The 17,783-nt window shown below is 42.1% G+C and overlaps 1 protein-coding gene across 1 annotated transcript in view; it reads right to left on the minus strand.

The window, feature by feature from the left end:
- LOC309568864 (5-hydroxytryptamine receptor 3A-like) overlaps window positions 1-17,783 on the minus strand; it is a gene marked incomplete at its 5' end in the record, with an annotated part of 63,197 nt that overhangs the window by 15,000 nt on the left and 30,414 nt on the right. The window contains 2 exons of the mRNA XM_082274648.1: window positions 7,934-8,138; window positions 14,846-15,003. Of these exons, the coding sequence (XP_082130774.1) occupies window positions 7,934-8,138; window positions 14,846-15,003 (363 nt within the window). The remainder of the gene's footprint in view (window positions 1-7,933; window positions 8,139-14,845; window positions 15,004-17,783) is intronic.

Here is a 17,783-nt window from a genome sequence, read left to right on the forward strand (position 1 = left end):
CCTTCATGGTTCCATGATGACCTTCCATGCTAAATGGGACACTTGGGATACTTGTGTTGGGCCTGATGGTACCTCTTGATTTTTATAACATGTCTTACTCAACAGCACTGTCCTCATTGATGTATCAAACTCTTTGATATTGTGCTATACTATGACCAATGCTCTGTGTATACTTGCAATTTTTTCAAAGTATTCTTTCTATGCAATATATAAATATTTTTTTTAGATATGATGTTATATTGCTGACCTGTATAAGAGACAATGTTTTTTTTTGTACTGACTTTCTAATAAAATCTTTTGTAAACAAAAAATATTGAGTTGGCCCACCCTTTGCAGCTAAAACAGCTTCAACTCTTCTAGGCAGACTGTCCCTAAGGATGATGTCATTTATGAAAATGAATAGCTTTAGTTTACCAGAAATGATCTGGGTTAAATAAGTATAGATATATTGGAATGGTTTACAGATAAGAAGAACGGTAAAACAGGGGCATTTTAGGAAGCATATGGATTTTTTTCTACTCGTCCTAAAATTCCTTTCTTTGAGTTCATTGCACGACACAGCCCAGCAAGAATCATGACCGTGGAGCCTTTGGTCTCACCACATTCAGGAGTAGGACATTAAGCAGATAAAATAGCAAAGCACCACCTATAGGCAGCTCTTACCAGTGGCCAAACCCCCAATCTGTAAAAGTCAGCTCAGTTAGTTACAAAGCAGCGGAGAAACCAATGAGAGGGGTGGGATCTGTGTCATTGAATGAACTCAGTAAAAGGGATTTTACTAAAGATGCCAACATGTCAACCCTGTAAAACTTTGTAAAGGTATGAACAGATGACCAGGTAGCTTTGCATAACTGTGACTCTCATGCCTGATGCCTTAAAGCCAAAGATGCACCAATAGCCTTAGTGGAGTGTGCTGTGACGTGAATTGGAGGAGTCTGACTCCTGATGGCAAAGGCCTGAACAACAGTCTGTCTAATTTAATAGGAAATAGTAGCAGAAAAGGTTGCCAAACCTTTACATGGACCATTGGTAATCACAAAAGGGAGTCTGTCTTGCTAAAGGGGCTGTAACATATAGATACATACATACTGTCCAAACTACATCCAAGAAATGAAGCACAATTTTCTTAGTGGTGTAAAGGGCACAGACAGAGAGACATAATGACTTAGGTGAAAATCAGTCATCACCTTCAGTATTAAAGAAATAATTACCTTATCCTTATGCAAGACTAAATAAGGGGATTTGCGAGACAAAGCTGTCAGCTCTGACACCCAGGGCTCAGAGGTGATAGCCACCAAAAACTTTTGGGAAAAAGTCACAAAAGGACGATTCCTAATATTTTTTAAAATGAAATTTCTTCAGGACTGACAGAACTAAGCTCGAGTCTCACAGCAGCACAGAAAACACATAGTAGGATCTATATGGCTAAACCCTTGAATGAAGGTACACACCATTGAATGCAAAACTATAGTACATTAAAAGAAAACCACAAGGGCTGAAACCTTGCACTTAATGGTACTCAAAACAAGTCTCTGATCAACACCTTGCTGGAGAAAAGCTAAGATCCTAGACATTGAGAAGATGCATGGCTAAAAATCTGGAGATTCTCACCATGAAATGTAGGCCTTCTGGCTACGATGGTAGATCTGCCGAAAAATTAATTTACGTGTTTAGCACTGTACCCGTAAGGCCTGCTTTGATGACTTCTTGGGCCTCCTCTGATTACCTGCAGACAGTCACTTAGGGGCAGTTCACACATCCATCCTTACTTCCAATGGCTCGTTATTCAATAAACAGTCCAGGGGTTTTGATTTTATATTTATTGTGGAACTTGGATGGGAGAAGGGAATAGCAGGATACTCCAACTTGAACTATATACAGTTGATAAGGACAACTCTTACTTGGCCTCACCAGGTTATTTGTGGAAGCAGTCACACTGCTTTAACCATACTGCCACATTTGGAAAGGGGTTAAGTCTTCTTGCTCTCTCCAGCAGCAGAATTGTTGCAACTACATTATCTTCAGGACACTCTCTAGCGTCCCCTTGACTGACACCCATCCACTGACTCTTCTAGCTGAAGGGATGGCCCTCTCAGGACAGGCCCAATGACACAGATCTGTACTCAAACAAACAAATTCTCCTGCACTCAACAGAGATGTGGCGGCGGTAAGTCTCTATGGCTCCGGGTATATGCACAGATTTTGCTGCCCTCCTGGGGTCAGGAGAAACCTGATGGAAACACTGTATAAAGAACAAAAAGAGGGCGCACCAACGCTGTGCATTACCCAAATGGAGTTTATTAAAATGAAATAAGAGATATACTCACAAACACAAAAATTCATAAAAGCATGTAATCCACAAAGGACCCAAACCAACAAGGTCACCAGGACAGTGTCCAGCACGCTGGAAGACCTTCCAAGTGGCTGACGCATTTCGAGGAAAGATCCCCTCCTCTTTAGAAGAAGACACTGTCCTGGTGGCCTGGTTGCTTTGGGTTCATTGTGGATCAACATGCTTTTAAGAATCTTGAGAAGAGTATATCTCTTCTTATTTCATTTTTATTAAACTCTATTTGGGTAATGCACAAGGTCGGTGCATCCTATTTTTGTTCTTTATACAGATCTGTACTCACTGTATGCAGAATTAGATCCTTTCCAGTGTCTCCCTTCCAGTCAGCTCTGCAGGACCTCAGGGTTCAGCTCCTCTCTGACTCTCAGGCCCTCAGATCGACCACCTGAGGTCACATAGAAACTTCTACAGAAGGAGGGGGCAGCCGCCCCCTCCCTCTGGGACCCCGTTTTCCAGCTGAAAGACCCCGAGCACATGTGCCCTTGGAATTTATACAGTATTCCAGCATGCACTGAGGCACTTTCCTCTGCCAATCACCAGAGCTGTACTAAATGCCTGTGCAATAATTTATCAGGTTTCCTCCCACTGTCCAACATGCCTCCCTATTGGACCAGTGTGAAACAGTTCAGAAAAATTGAGCTGCACCTGAGCACCATGAGCAGACCTCACTAGACGATCCTGGTCTCTGGTAGGCAGAGAACAATATAGATTTACCTGGAAATCTCTCTGGTAAGCAGAAAAGATCCAAAACTATACTCTCTCTCTAGCACCTACCAAGGAAGGTGCTTCACATGCCTTCAACAATGTAGAAATAACATAGGCTGACAACCCCCTGTCTCTCAAATCATGGCTTTCAAAAGATAGGCCGTCAATTACAGCGATGGTAAATCAGAATGGAAGATAATTTCTAGGGACAAACAGTCCTCTCTCGGAGGAAGATGCCAGGGGGCAGCCACAATCAGTCTCACCGTGTTGAATGCCAAGATTGACAAGGCAAATTTTGATCTACCCGATTGACTGCAATCCTTCAGCTTCTGTCATTTGTGGCAGATGTGGGAGAAGGTTTAAAGACAGAAAGGCATAAATGAGACTGTATTGTCCCACTGGATCTTGACTGGTCATCACCCACGATGCTATGTCTACTACAGGCAAAATCTGATCACTCGTAACTGAGATTCCTTCTTTGTCCAAAGGCCCTGGGTCAACAACTGACCTGTCATCAGCCTCCCCACTCTTTGCTGGACAAGCTGGTGTCTGTCGTGACCACAGTTTAATGAAGGGGCAGGAACGCTGCTCAGTAGAAAGAGAGACCAAAGCCAACAGAGAAGGGGACACTTAAATGACTGCCCCACACAAATCTGTTTGTCCAACGGATGACACGGGGGACTTGTCCCATTTGGTCAGGATTTTCTTTTGCAGAAATCAAGTGAGAAACTGCATACATAACCGTCTTAATGGTGAACTCCATAAGACCCAAGACCTGCATTCAGAATTGCAGAGTGGACCATCTGTGGGACAACAAGAATTATACTAAATTTTGGAGTTTTCCAAAGCGTGTCCATATGGAAGAAACATCTTGGAATTGAACCCAGGTACTCCAACTGATTGGTCAGAACCAGAAAGGACTTCTTGAAGTTCAGAATCCAGCCAAATTCCTGTACAGTGCGGATTGTGATCACAAAATTGTCTATCAGAGAAGCCTGAGATTTGGCCTAAAGAAAGAGATTGTCCAGGTAGCACACCACAGAAACCCTCCATTGTCTCAGAACTGGGGCAAGTACCTTGGTAAATACCTGGGGACAGAGACCAAACCAAAGGGAAGAGGGACAAATTGGTAGAGATCTTCCTCTAACGCAAATAAGTAAATGTTGGTGCCTTGCACAGACTGGGACAAGCAGGTGTGAATCATTATTGTCTATGGAGGCCAGGAAATGCCCCTGATGTAGAGAGGCCACAAAAGAATGAATGGATTAAATCTTGAATTTTTGGACCTTCACAAAGGTGTTGAGAGCCTTGAGAGCCAGAATAGGTTGAACCCCTTCCTACTTCAGCACTTTAATCAGATTGAAGTACAAAACCCTGAGGCCTGTTCACACTTGGTGATAAGGAATCGCTGGCAGAATTGCCTGCAATTCCAAATCACATCAAAACGCATGATGTACATTTGGGTGCCATTTATCCTGAATGGCACCCCAAATGCAGTGCGATTTGGCAGCATTTGTCATGCGACAGAACATATGTGCAAAATACCGCCAAGCCGAAGGACAACTTTTGGTCCCTAAGCTTCTTTGGTGTTACAAACACACATAGTTAATGTAAAAATAACACAGAGAAAACAGGTGCCTCTGAGTAAGGACTGTAAACATTTATTTGCCAAAGTTCATTAAAAACTTACATAGGGGTAAGTAAAGGCAGATGTATGGATCATCCGGTGTCCGGGATCCGCATGGGGCCACTGCTAAAGATTGGCTGTGCTTTCTGATCTCCAGTTCCTGTCCAGCAGGAAGTGTTGTAACATTGGGGGCTGAGTCTGAGGCCTGGACCGCAAGATGAGCCGCAACATTGCCGTCTGTGATCTTCCGGAGTGCCTCTGACGCGTTTCGGAGCATGCGCACTGCAGTGGAATACCAGCGCATGCTCCTTTCTCAAGAGCTTGAAAGGATAACTTGGTTAGGGTCCGGGACAGACAGAAAGTTTATAGAGCAAGGGGGCCACATCCAGTGATGCATCACACAAGTGCTTGAGGCCCTGGACCAGGTGGTCCACTAGCTCTATGTAGATTGGGATACTTACCCAAATTCTGACACAGAAAATGTACCCATACTGCAAGAGTCTGAGACATTAGGGCTGTAGACAGAATGGGACGCATAGCTGAGCTGGCAATGGTAAACATTGAACGTGTGTCCACTTCGGCCTTCATGTAGTAGCCCTTTTCAGCTTGGATATTGATGGATCTGCAACTGGAGGAGGTCTACTTTTTGTGAAGAGCCTCCCTAAAAGTATGCCAAACTGAAAATCATTTGTGTATTGCAAATAGCCACTTAGGACGCTCTCTTTCCCTCAAAAATATACCAAACTGAAAAAAACTCAGGTATCACAAACGTCCATTAGGACGCTCTCTTTCCCTATAAACAAATTTGTCAAAATAGGCAGGATATGGAAACAGCTTGGCGACACCTTATTTATTTATAGGCAGATCCAAAACGGCTGCTGCTGTGCGACTTGGGTCACAAAGATGGCTGCTATCTTGGGGCTTACCCAAGAAGGCCACTGTCTAGTACACTGCCGAAATGGCCGCCGATGCCCAAAAGTAAGGGCAGAAGCACTCATAAATCCAGGGGAGGATGATTTTCTCAAGAGCCTCTTGCTTCTACTGGAGCTCCCTACTCAAATATGATTGGCTTTCTCCTACTCTGTGTGCCTTTAGATGATCCCTAAAAATTCATCTCTTCCGGGAAGCCTATCCTGCATCCATCTAAAAACTGTACTTTTACTTTCACTGTTATTACCTTTTTGCATCACTTGCCCTTCCCTTTTAGATTATAAAATCTCATGAGGAAGAGCCTACTAATCCTCTTGTGTTGAATTTTATAGTACCTGTACCGTCTCTCTCTTTTTTTGTAAAGCACTGTGCAAATTGTTGGCCCTATATACTGTAAACCCCAAATGATAATAATAATATTCATCATAGACACTACAGAAGTTGAAAATGGACCATGGACCAACATCATTCTGGAACCTATTGAATTGTGGGTACTATTGCTAGACAGCATTTGGTTATCAAAGTTAAAACTGTAGATGCTATAGGGACATAAGGACGAAAATGTCTCGACCACTTCACACTCTGAGGGACATTTATCAAAACTGGAGCAGGTAGAATCTGGAGGAACTGTGCATACTAAAAAAATTAGCTCCTGACTTCATCTTGTTCAGTTAACATTTGAAAATGAAAGATAGAAGCTGATTGGTTGCCATGCACAGCTTTGATAAATTCCCCTCTATGATGTAAACATCAAAAAGTAAAATAGAAAAAAAAACTCTAGAGGGTGCAGTATGCCAGATATAAGCCAGTGAAACTAGGATGTCCTCTCTCCAGCTCACAGAGACATACTGGGGACATATAAAGTGTGTTGCAGTGTCAGAGAAAACAGAGAAAACACCAATAAGGCCAATAACAGTAGTAATTGACACAAGAAGCTGAATTTGGGGATATTAGACAAAGCCACATGATCTTGCTGAGCATATTGCCCGTGCATCATTTTGCTTCTTCGTTGTGCATTATTCTGTGGTGATTTTTATTGTGTTAATAGTTCCTTTATTAATTACATTTTTTTTTCTTTTTAACCACTTGCCGACTGCCTAACGCCGATTTACGTCGGCAGTCAGCCCCTCACAGGCAAAGCGACGTAGGTCTACGTCGCTAGCCCGTGAGGCTCTAGGGAGCGAGCGCGCCGCCGGAGGCACGCTCCCGCTTGCTCATGGACCCCCCCACACGTGTGCCCGGCCGGGCACTCGCGATTGTCCATTACAGCAGGAGAAAGGCAGGCGGCTAATGTAAACACAGCCGCCTGTCATTCTCCCCTGTGTAAGAATGGAGATCATACGGTTCTGCTATGTAGGACCGTTGATCTCTGTTCTTACACCAGTAGCCACATCCAATCACAATAAGAAACACGCCCCTAGGGACACACTTTACCCCTCCTTCTCAAATAAAGTTAACTCCTTCCCTGCCAGTGTCATTTTTACAGTAACAGTGCATATGTATAGCACTTATTACTGTAGTAATGTCACTGGTAACCCCAAAAGTGTCAAAAATGTCAGTCAAGGGTCCGATCTGTCCGCCGCAATGTCGCAGTCCCGCAAAAAAAATCGCAGATCGCCGCCATTACTCGTTAAAAAAAAAACAACAAAAATGACAAAAATCTTTCCCTTAGTTAGTAAACACGATAACTTTTGCGCAAACCAATCAAAATACGCTTTTTGTGATTTTTTTTTTTTTTACCAAACATAAGTAGCATAAAACAAATTGGCCTAAAATGTTAAAAAATTTTGATTTTTACATTTTTTTTTGGGGGAATTTCATATAAAAAAATTTGAAAAATATTGTTATTTTTGCAAAATTGACGCTCTTTTTTTGTTAATAGTGCATGATCGAAAAATCGCACAGGTGATCAAATACCACCAAAAGAAAGCTCTGTTTGTGGGAAAAAAAGGACGTCAAATTCATTTAGGTACACCGTCGCACGACCGCGCAATTGTCCGTTAAAATAACGCAGAGCCGAATCACAAAATAGGCCCTGGTCAGGAAGGGGGTAAAATCTTCCGGGGCTTAAGTGGTTAAGCAGCTATTATGGGCAAAATGGTGACCAGAGCCCGAGGTTGCATATTGGGATGGCTAAGAAAGCAAGCCTGTCCCAGGAAGACCCGGAATGGCTCACAAAGAGTCCTTGCAGAAAGAAGGAACACCACACTGATGTTTGGCCCACATTTGAGGAACAATGATGATATTATAATGTTATTCCACTTTTCTGTTTTTTGTTTCTTTTGTATAATATGTATAATATCCTAAATGTGTGGCCTTACCTATTAATGGTGCCCCAATGGCTGGTAATGTCTCTGAAGCAATTATAAGGAAGACAGAGTAACCCAGGAACAGTGTGATTTTGAAAGATATTCTCTCGCCACTCTCAGGCGGTATGAAGAAACCAATTATGTCCATGATCATGAGAAGGGTGCTGGGAAAAATAAGATTCACAGCGTAGAATAGAGGTTTTCTTTTGAGGATAATCTGTTGAAAGAAAGTTGTGCATATTTGAGTTTTGGTAATTCCATATAACAAAACTTATTCTAAAACTCATAAATTCAGCATTAGATACGGCAGGCTAGGTGGGTTTATGTATTGCACTTGCATGATTAGAGCCTTTTACACTTGGGTCTCAGCTTGTTTTGGAGCAGCAAGCTCTAACGGGGCATTTCCAAAGCTTTCTACATACTTCCAGTAGCTTTCTTGGATTCTTTTAAAGCACCTTTTTGTTCCAGTTTGGAATGTTAATTGCAGATCCTAATTGTACCGCTGACTGTCACTTGCAGTAAGCAAGCTACTAACAGATTTCATGGAATTTTCAGTCACTGAAGCCTACTAACAGCCTGTTTAAAGTGATAGCTCAGCACTCCCATTAGCTAATAGCAAATAAACAACTGTTTTAGCTGCCAATGGGTTTGTTACTCTGTGCAATGAGGCCTGTGATTGGCACACCCCCGTCACATTGCACAGCCAGGCAGATGTTACCTCTATTTCTTGCTTTAATCTTGCCTCTTACAATGTCATGTCTTCCTTTCCAGCATTGAACAATGAATCAACATTATCATCACTTCTGACCAATGAGAAGGCAAGTGATCAACAAAGCTGTGAAGCTGAAATAGAAGTGCAGTTTTAGTAGAATGATGTTCCTGGCTATATTGTGTTGTGTTGAATTAGGACTCGCTACCAACTTGCCTTGTGTGTTACTGCAATGCGCGGTAGTGCACCATGAACAAATTAGTGTACTGAGGTTCCATTTATTCTGGTTTCAATACATTTTTGAATGGCATTTTAAACACATCAAGAACGCAGCTGCGTTACTGCACACTGAAGCACACCACAACACATGATGGGCATAGTGCACTGTGATGCAAAAAAAAAAAAAAAAACTGCACAAACTTTAATTTTTTTGTGCATTAAAGTTGTAGTAAACTCTTTTTGTTAACTTGTACCTACAGGTTAGCCTATAATATGGCTTACTGTACCTGTAGGTACCAGTGGCGGCTGGTGCTCAAAATTTTTGGGGGGGCGCAAAAAGAAAAATGTAATAGGTATTGCTTCTCGGCAAAAAACGCGGTAAAAAAATTGCGTGACTTTGAGGTCATGGTACAGGCATGGCACAGGTGATGGTACAGGCATGGCACATGTGATGGTATAGGCATGGCACAGGTGATGGTATAGGCATGGCACAGGTGATGGTATAGGCATGGCACAGGTGATGGTACAGGCATGGCACAGGCATGGCACAGGTGATGGTATAGGCATGGCACAGGTGATGGTATAGGCTTGGCACAGGTGATGGTCTAGGCATGGCACAGGTGATGGTACAGGCATGGCACAGGTGATGGTATAGGCATGGCACAGGCATGGCACAGGTGATGGTATAGGCATGGCACAGGTGATGGTACAGGCATGGCACAGGTGATGGTACAGGCATGGCACAGGTGATGGTATGGGCATGGCACAGGTGATGGTATAGGCATGGCACAGGTGATGGTATAGGCATGGTACAGGCATGGCACAGGTGATGGTATAGGCATGGCACAGGTGATGGTACAGGCATGGCACAGGTGATGGTATAGGCATGGCACAGGTGAGGTCACAGGTCGGCTTCAATCACTTACCTGCTCTCCTCCTGGGCTGCCTGCGAGACATCCACGGCGCTGCTCCTCTCCTCGAGTCCTCTTCTTCTGACAGCGGCGGGATTCCGGGAACCGTCCACGTCGCTGCTCGTCTCGTCCTCTTCAGTCTTGACGGCAGCGGGTCTCAGGGTCTTCCGATCGGTCCAGCGGGAAGGAGATCGGGCGGTGACGGTGCGTGACTGACGCACGCACCGGCACCACCCCCATTGCGACGTCAGCGGGGTCAGCAATCAGATGTCCTGGATGATGATTGGTCCAGGCTGGAGACTGGACCAATCACAGCCAGGATATCACGAAAGTGGGGGTGTCCTAGCGCTATGACCTGCGCCCAGGTTACGCCCCAGAAGGCAGCCAATCGGCGCCTCTGCTGGGTAGTAAACCCCACCCCGCCCATAGCCACCACATAGGCCGGCGAACTGGTTTTTTTTTTAACTTTATTGTTCTTTTTGTAATTTTTTTTTCTTTCCTTTTCTTTAGGGGGGCGGCGCCCTGGCGCCCCCTATGCACAGGCCGCCACTGGTAGGTACAGTGAATATCTCCTAAACTTGCATTGTTTAGGAGATGTTCACACTTCATACCGTGCTGTGCCGTGCATTCAGAGTTCCCATGCTGTGGTCCGTGACTCCCGTGGGAGTGACGTCATTGAGGCTCAGACAATCAGACAATCAGAGTATGTGAACCCGGAAGGAAGACCGGGTGAAGATGGAATCCCTGTCTGTGATGACAGCGTGCCGCTGGAGGGCTTCGTTCTAAGTAAGTATTTCATAATGTGCTAGGATGAATACTAGCACATTATGCCACTGCCTTTCAAGGTTTTTTTTTTTTTTTTTTAAAGGTGCGATTTACTACCACTTTAAGCTGCATTACAGCCCATTCAGTTGGAATTGGTTTTGTAATGCAGAGCGCTGAAATTAATCTTCCAGTTGCAGCACACTGGATTGTGTTGTGACTAGGCCCTTACATAAATTATTGAACTGATTTTCTAACCATTTAAAAGGTAAAACATAACGTATACACTACTGTGCAAAAGTTTCAGACAGGTGTGAAAAAATGCTGTAAATTAAGAATGCTTTAAGAAATAGAAGTGTTAATAGTTTATCTTTATTAATTACAAAATAGAAACTAAACGAACAAAAGATAAATCTAAATCAAATCAATATGTGGTGTGACCATCGTTTGCCTTCAAACCAGCATCAGTTATTCTAGGTAGACCTGCGCACAGTTTTTGAAGGAACTTGACAGGTAAGTTGTTCCAAACATCTTTGAGAATTAAAAACAGATCTTCTGTGGATGTAGGCTGCCTCAAATCCTTCGGTCTCTTTATGTAATCCCAGACAGACTCCATAATGTTGAGATCAGGGCTCTGTGGGGGCCAAACCATTACTCCTTGTTCTTCTTTATGCCGAAGGAAGTTCTTAAAGACATTGGCTCATTGTTTGGGGTCCTTGTCCTGCTGCAGAATAAATTTGGGGTCAATCACATCTTCCTGATGGTATGGCATGATGGATAGGTATCTGCCTGTATTTCTCAACATTGAGGATACCATTGATCTTGACCAAATCTCCAACCCCATTTGCAGAAATGCAGCCCTAAACTTGCATTGAACCTCCACCATGCTTCTCTGTTGCCTGCAGACATTCATTATTGTACAAGCTGCCTCCTTCTACAGCCAAATATTTAAAATTTTCACTCATCAGTCCAGAGCACCTGCTGCCATTTTTCTTTATCCCAGTTCCTATGTTTTTGTGCATAGTTGAGTCGCTTAGCCTTATTTCCTTGTCAGAGGTATGGCTTTTTGGCCACAATTCTTCTATGAAGACCAATTGTGGCCAGACTTCCCCTGACAGTAGATGGGCATACTTTGGGTCCCCCTCTGGTTTCCACCAGTTCTGTGCTGATGGCACTTCTGGACATTTTCTGATATCGAAGGGAAGTAAGCATGAGGTGTCTTTCATCTGCTTCATTAAGTTTTCTTGGCCCTGCGTCTGTGGTTCACGTTGTTTGTATCATTGTACTTCTTCAAAAACACTTGAACAGCAGATCTTGAAAGCCCAGTCTGCTTTGAAATCTTTGCCTGGAATAGACCTTGCTGATGCAGTATAACTCCGCTGTGAGTGGCATCACTAGGGTTGGTGTGCTAAAACATGGTGTCATACCCACCCCCCCCCCCCCCCGATTGGGCTCTCTCCTGTCTAGCGTACTACAGTGACCTGCAGGGCGCTGAACAGACTCGTTTTTCGGCTGGCACAGATGGGGGTGACACCATCGTGGTTGGATATGACCTGTGACATGAAACTGTCTTCCACATCCTCACTGTAGTAACAGAGTTTGGCTGTTTCTTACCTAGATTTAAGCCCTCCTACACAGCTGTTTCTGTTTTAATTAATTAATTAATTTCAACCTACATATGAAATTAATGATTATTACTAGTACTTGCTTAGTATAATTAGTTAAACATACATCTGAATCTAATTCTATAAAATTCCTGACTTTGTGCAAGTGTAAGAATTGATGCTGGTTGGAAGCCAAAGGGTAGCCACACCAAATATTGATTTGATTTAGGTTTTTTTCTGTTCGCTCACTTTGGATTTTTTAAATTGATAACATAAAGAATTAAAGTCCATATATACAGTATGAAAGCATTCTTTCTTTACAGCATTTACACCTGCCTAAAACTTTAGCGAAGTCCAGTATGTACTTGGTTGGCCGTCACTGCCACTCTCTTAACCCTTTACATTTAATCCGAAGGAATCAACTTATTTTTTTAAAGAATAACTCTCCCTTTGTTGAGAAAAAAAACAATCCCCTCAATGCAACCAATGTACATTGCAAGGATTTTAACAAACCTTGTTGCAGAGTCCTACCTGTTTCTCCTCTGAAGAAAAAGTGTTTTGTTGTCTGTAGAGCGAATCTAAATGTGAGTGACCTTTTCATTATTAATCAGCTGATGCACTTGCAGTGTTATAATGAAGAAAATTGCATTCTTTTAGAAGAGTATAACCCTTTGGGAGGATCTCACCAAAAACTACATTTTTGTTGCAAGGGATGCCTAAAATCTGACTTATATCTTTGTGCAGACTTCTGGAAAAATCAGTGAGTCAAACGCACAAGCAGGAAATGACATTTCTGGGGGTGTTCCATATGGTGTATGGAACAAAATGTGAATAGTAAGAATAAGTGTAGCACTAGCCCTCTGAGATAGTGATATAGTTTGTGTAATAGTGACATAAATGCAAAAAAACTGATAATGAGTCTTCTCCTTGAGGAAGTCATGTGACTAGTGATGAAACGCGTCGGTGTAGTTTTGTGACATTATAATGCCGAAGCAGGAAGTGTATCCTGATCTCCCTGAGCCAAGCCACTGCGAATATCTAGATGAATTTTAAGGGGGCCATGCACCCATAAAGTTTCAACTGTTCTACCCAATTTTTGCATATTAATATCAATATCAGTTTTTTTACATTTATAATACTATTACACAAATGATATCACTATCTCAGAGGGATAGCACTACATTTATTCTTACTATTCACATTTTGTTATATGTGGTAACACATTTTTGTGTATAGCAGCAAGCCACATCACTTTTTACAGTACAGTATAATTTCATTTTATAGATTTAGCACATAGTAGCGTGGGAGACGAGACTCGCAATGGTGTATGGCAGGGGTGTCCAAACTATGGCCCTCCAGTTGTTCGGAAACTACAATTCCCATCATGCCTAGTCATGTCTGTGAATGTGAGAGTTTTACAAGGCTTCATGGGATGTGTAGTTCTGCAACAGCTGGAAGGCATTAGTTTGGAGATCCCTGGTGTATGGAATGCCTCCAGGTTGCCATTTTGCATTGAATTTTCCAGAAAATTACAGCACTACATTTTGAAAAGGAAAGGTAATTTTTAATGGCATTCAAATACAATATGACTTGAGTAGAAAGCCTTTAACCACTTAAGCCCCGGAAGATTTTACCCCCTTCCTGACCAGGGCCTATTTTGCGATTCGGCACTGCGTTGATTTAACGGACAATTGCGTGGTCGTGCAATGCTGTACCTAAACAAATTTCACGTCCTTTTTTTCCCACAAACAGAGCTTTCTTTTGGGGGTATTTGATCACCTGTGTGATTTTTTGATCATGCGATATAAACAAAAAAAGAGCATCGATTTTGCAAAAATAACAATATTTTTCACATTTTTTTATGAAATTCCCCCAAAAAAATTTAAAAATCAAAATTTTTTAACATTTTAGGCCAATTTTTTTTCTGCTACATATTTTTGGTAAATAAAATCGCAAAACGTATTTTGAGTGGTTTGCGCAAAAGTTATTGCATTTACTAACTAAGGTAAAGATTTTTGTCATTTTTGTTGTTTTTTTTTTTAACGAGTAATGGCGGCAATCTGCGATTTTTTTTGCGGGACTGCGACATTGCGGTGGATAGAGCGGACCCTTGACTGACATTTTTGACACTTTTGGGGTTACCAGTGACATTACTGCAGTAATCAGTGCTATACATATGCACTGTTACTGTAAAAATGACACTGGGAGGGAAGAGGTTAACTTTATTGGAGAGGGAGGGGTTAAGTGTGTCCCTAGGGGCATGTTTCTAACTGTGATTGGATGTGGCTACTTGTGTAAGAACAGAGATCAATGGTCCTACATAGTAGAACCGTGTGATCTCCATTCTTACACAGGGGAGAATGACAGGCGGCTGTGTTTACATTAGCCGCCTGCCTTTCTCCCGCTCTAACGGACGATCACGTGTGCCCGGCGGACATTGGGTCCACCGGGCACACGCGCGCGGAGGGGGGGGGGGCTCCATGAGCGAGCGGGAGCGGGCGCGCGGGAGCCTCACAGGCTAGCGACGTAGACCTACGTCGCTTTGCCTGTGAGGGGCTGACTGCCGATGTAGATCTATGATAGGCAGTTGGCAAGTGGTTAAAGAAAAATATCCCATAGAGTACCTTTAGCTGTATTTCATGAATAGGCACTATAGTTGCAATGATTTGTTACTGATAAAACTGCTTTCATAATGTTAAAGAGAATAAAATAAACTTACATAAAACTGTATCTCTCCAAATATTCTGTCTGGCTCAGAGAATTCTCTGTAGTTCCGCACCACCTCGAGAAGGTCCCACTCTCCTTCAGTTACATGTGTGTCTATAATCTTATGAGACTCATTTGGCATTCTTGAAAAAGATATGTTTATATCCTGAGCTGTAAGATAATTTTCAATTATTAATACTATTTCTGACTGTATAATGGGAAAGAGTAAAATAACTCTGAGTTGATTGATGGAGACAAAATCCACAATTGGTAAAAATCTTCAAATTAATAAATGAAATGCAAGATAAATTAGAGTGGAGACTGCGAGCCAGGCCTTCTCTTCAACATCAGTGCCTGACCTTACAAATGTGCTTCTGGAAGAATGGTCAAACATTCCCATAGACACACTCCTAAACCTTGTGGACAGCCTTCCCAGAAGATTTGAAGCTGTTATAACTAAAAAGGGTGGGCCAACTCAATATTGAACCCTACGGACTAAGATTGGGATGCCGTTTAAGGTCATGTGCGTGTACCAGCAGGTGTCCCAATACTTTTGGTAATATAGTGTATATGAGTAACTGCTAGAAAACAATGTCATGAGTGGTAGCTAATAGCCAGTATAGATTTATGAAGTTAACAAATAAATCTACTTTATAGTAGTAAGGAGGAAAGTATAAGCTTAGGCAAAAGGGTGGCTACATACACTGCCTGGTCAAAAAAAAGTTGCCACCTAGAATTAACTAAGCAACTAACTAAACTAAGCATGCAGTAACTATCCTATTGGAGAGTTACTGCATGTGTCCAAAGAATGAGGTCAGCTGACTACCTGAATATACTGAATGACCAGGTTATTCCATCAATGGATTTTTTCTTCTCTGATGGCACAGGCATATTCCAAGATGGCAATGCCAGGATTCATCGGGCTAAAATTGTGAAAGAGTGGTTCAAGGAGCATGAGACATAATTTTCACACATGGATTGGCCACCACAGAGTCCAGAACTTAACCCCATTGAGAATCTTTGGGATGTGCTGGAGAAAGGCTTTGCGCAGTGGTCCGACTCCCCCATCATCAATACTAGATCTTGGTGAAAAATGAATGCAACACTGGACGGAAATAAATCTTGTGACATTGCAGAAGCTTATCGAAACAATGCCAAAGGGAATCAAAGCCAACAAAATATTAGAGTGTGTGACCTTTTTTTTGGTGGCGATTTTTTTTTGCCAGGCAGTGTATATAGTATACTTTGAATTTCCTAAAACAATTAATCCAATTCCCAACAGATGGCTGATTTGTAAGCTAAGATCTGTATGGTAAGAATATGTAATATGTAAATGGATAGAAAACTAACTTACAGTAAATCAGACCTGGCATGAAAATAGAAGGTCTGCTTTTTTTCTTAGGTCCCACCCCTTCAAAAATAAGTGCTAACTCTCTGATACCATAACTCTGCAGTTCAGTGGTTGCATGCAACTTAGAGGTCTTAGAGGGCCATACAATTTTCTTTAGATTGTTTCCTTTAGATTTACCAAAACCATATAATATGAGGTCAAACCTAAACATTTTCAATTTGTATGTAATCAGGCAGGCCCTTGCACTACATAGTTGAAAGTAAATCTAAAGGAAATCTAACAACAAATAGTGTGTATCCAGCTTAAGACTAGGGATGATCGAACTGAAAAGTTTGGTTCGACCAGAACACCCTAATTTCCCGAAAGTTCGGCTCTGATTCCAGAACCCTATTGAAATCAATGGGACCCGAATTTAAGGAATCAAAAAACACAATTTTGAAGCCCTAAAACCCAATAAATGCCCCTAAAAAGTGCCTAGGATTCTGGGTCATGCTCCAGGGACTATGAATCAGGCAAAAAAAAAGTTCTTAAAAATTGTCGTTTTTAAAAGAGAGCCAATTATTGAAAAAAATATTGAAAAAAAAAAAAGAGATTTCTTTGGATTTAGTGTCGGGGGGGGGGGGTCTAAAAAGTTTACCTGTGAAGTTTCAGCTCTGTAGCATGTCCAGAACCAGAAAAAAAACAGATTATTTTCCTTAGAATTTCAGTAGCGCAGGGATGGTGTTACCCTCCTTTCACACCTGGGTGTTTTTGTTTCAGGCGTTTTTTGGGCGTTTTTTTGAAGGCGTTTGGAGGCAGGCATGACATCTGAACTTCTGTATAGGGGTATATATATATATGTGTGTGTGTGTGTATATATATATATATATGTGTGTGTGTATACATGTACATTGCCTTGCGAAAGTATTCGGCCCCTTGAACTTTTCGACCTTTTGCCACATTTCAGGCTTCAAATATAAAGATATAAAACTGTAATTTTTTTTTGAAGAATCCACAACAAGTGGGACACAATCATGAAGTAATGAAGTAGAACGAAATTTATTGGATATTTCAAACTTTTTTAACAAATAAAAAACTGAAAAATTGGGCGTGCAAAATTATTCAGCCCCCTTAAGTTAGTACTTTGTAGCGCCACCTTTTGCTGCGATTACAGCTGTAAGTCGCTTGGGGTATGTCTCTATCAGTTTTGCACATCGAGAGACTGAAATTTTTGCCCATTCCTCCTTGCACAACAGCTCGAGCTCAGTGAGGTTGGATAGAGAGCGTTTGTGAACAGCAGTTTTCAGTTCTTTCCACAGATTCTCGATTGGATTCAGGTCTGGACTTTGACTTGGCCATTCTAACACCTGGATATGTTTATTTGTGAACCATTCCATTGTAGATTTTGCTTTATGTTTTGGATCATTGTCTTGTTGAAAGACAAATCTCCGTCCCAGTCTCAGGTCTTTTGCAGACTCTATCAGGTTTTCTTCCAGAATGGTCCTGTATTTGGCTCCATCCATCTTCCCATCAATTTTAACCATCTTCCCTGTCCCTGCTGAAGAAAAGCAGGCCCAAACCATGATGCTGCCACCACCATGTTTGACAGTGGGGATGGTGT

Source organism: Pelophylax lessonae (assembly GCF_965119305.1).
Source record: "Pelophylax lessonae genome assembly, chromosome: 12".
NCBI lineage: Eukaryota > Metazoa > Chordata > Amphibia > Anura > Ranidae > Pelophylax > Pelophylax lessonae.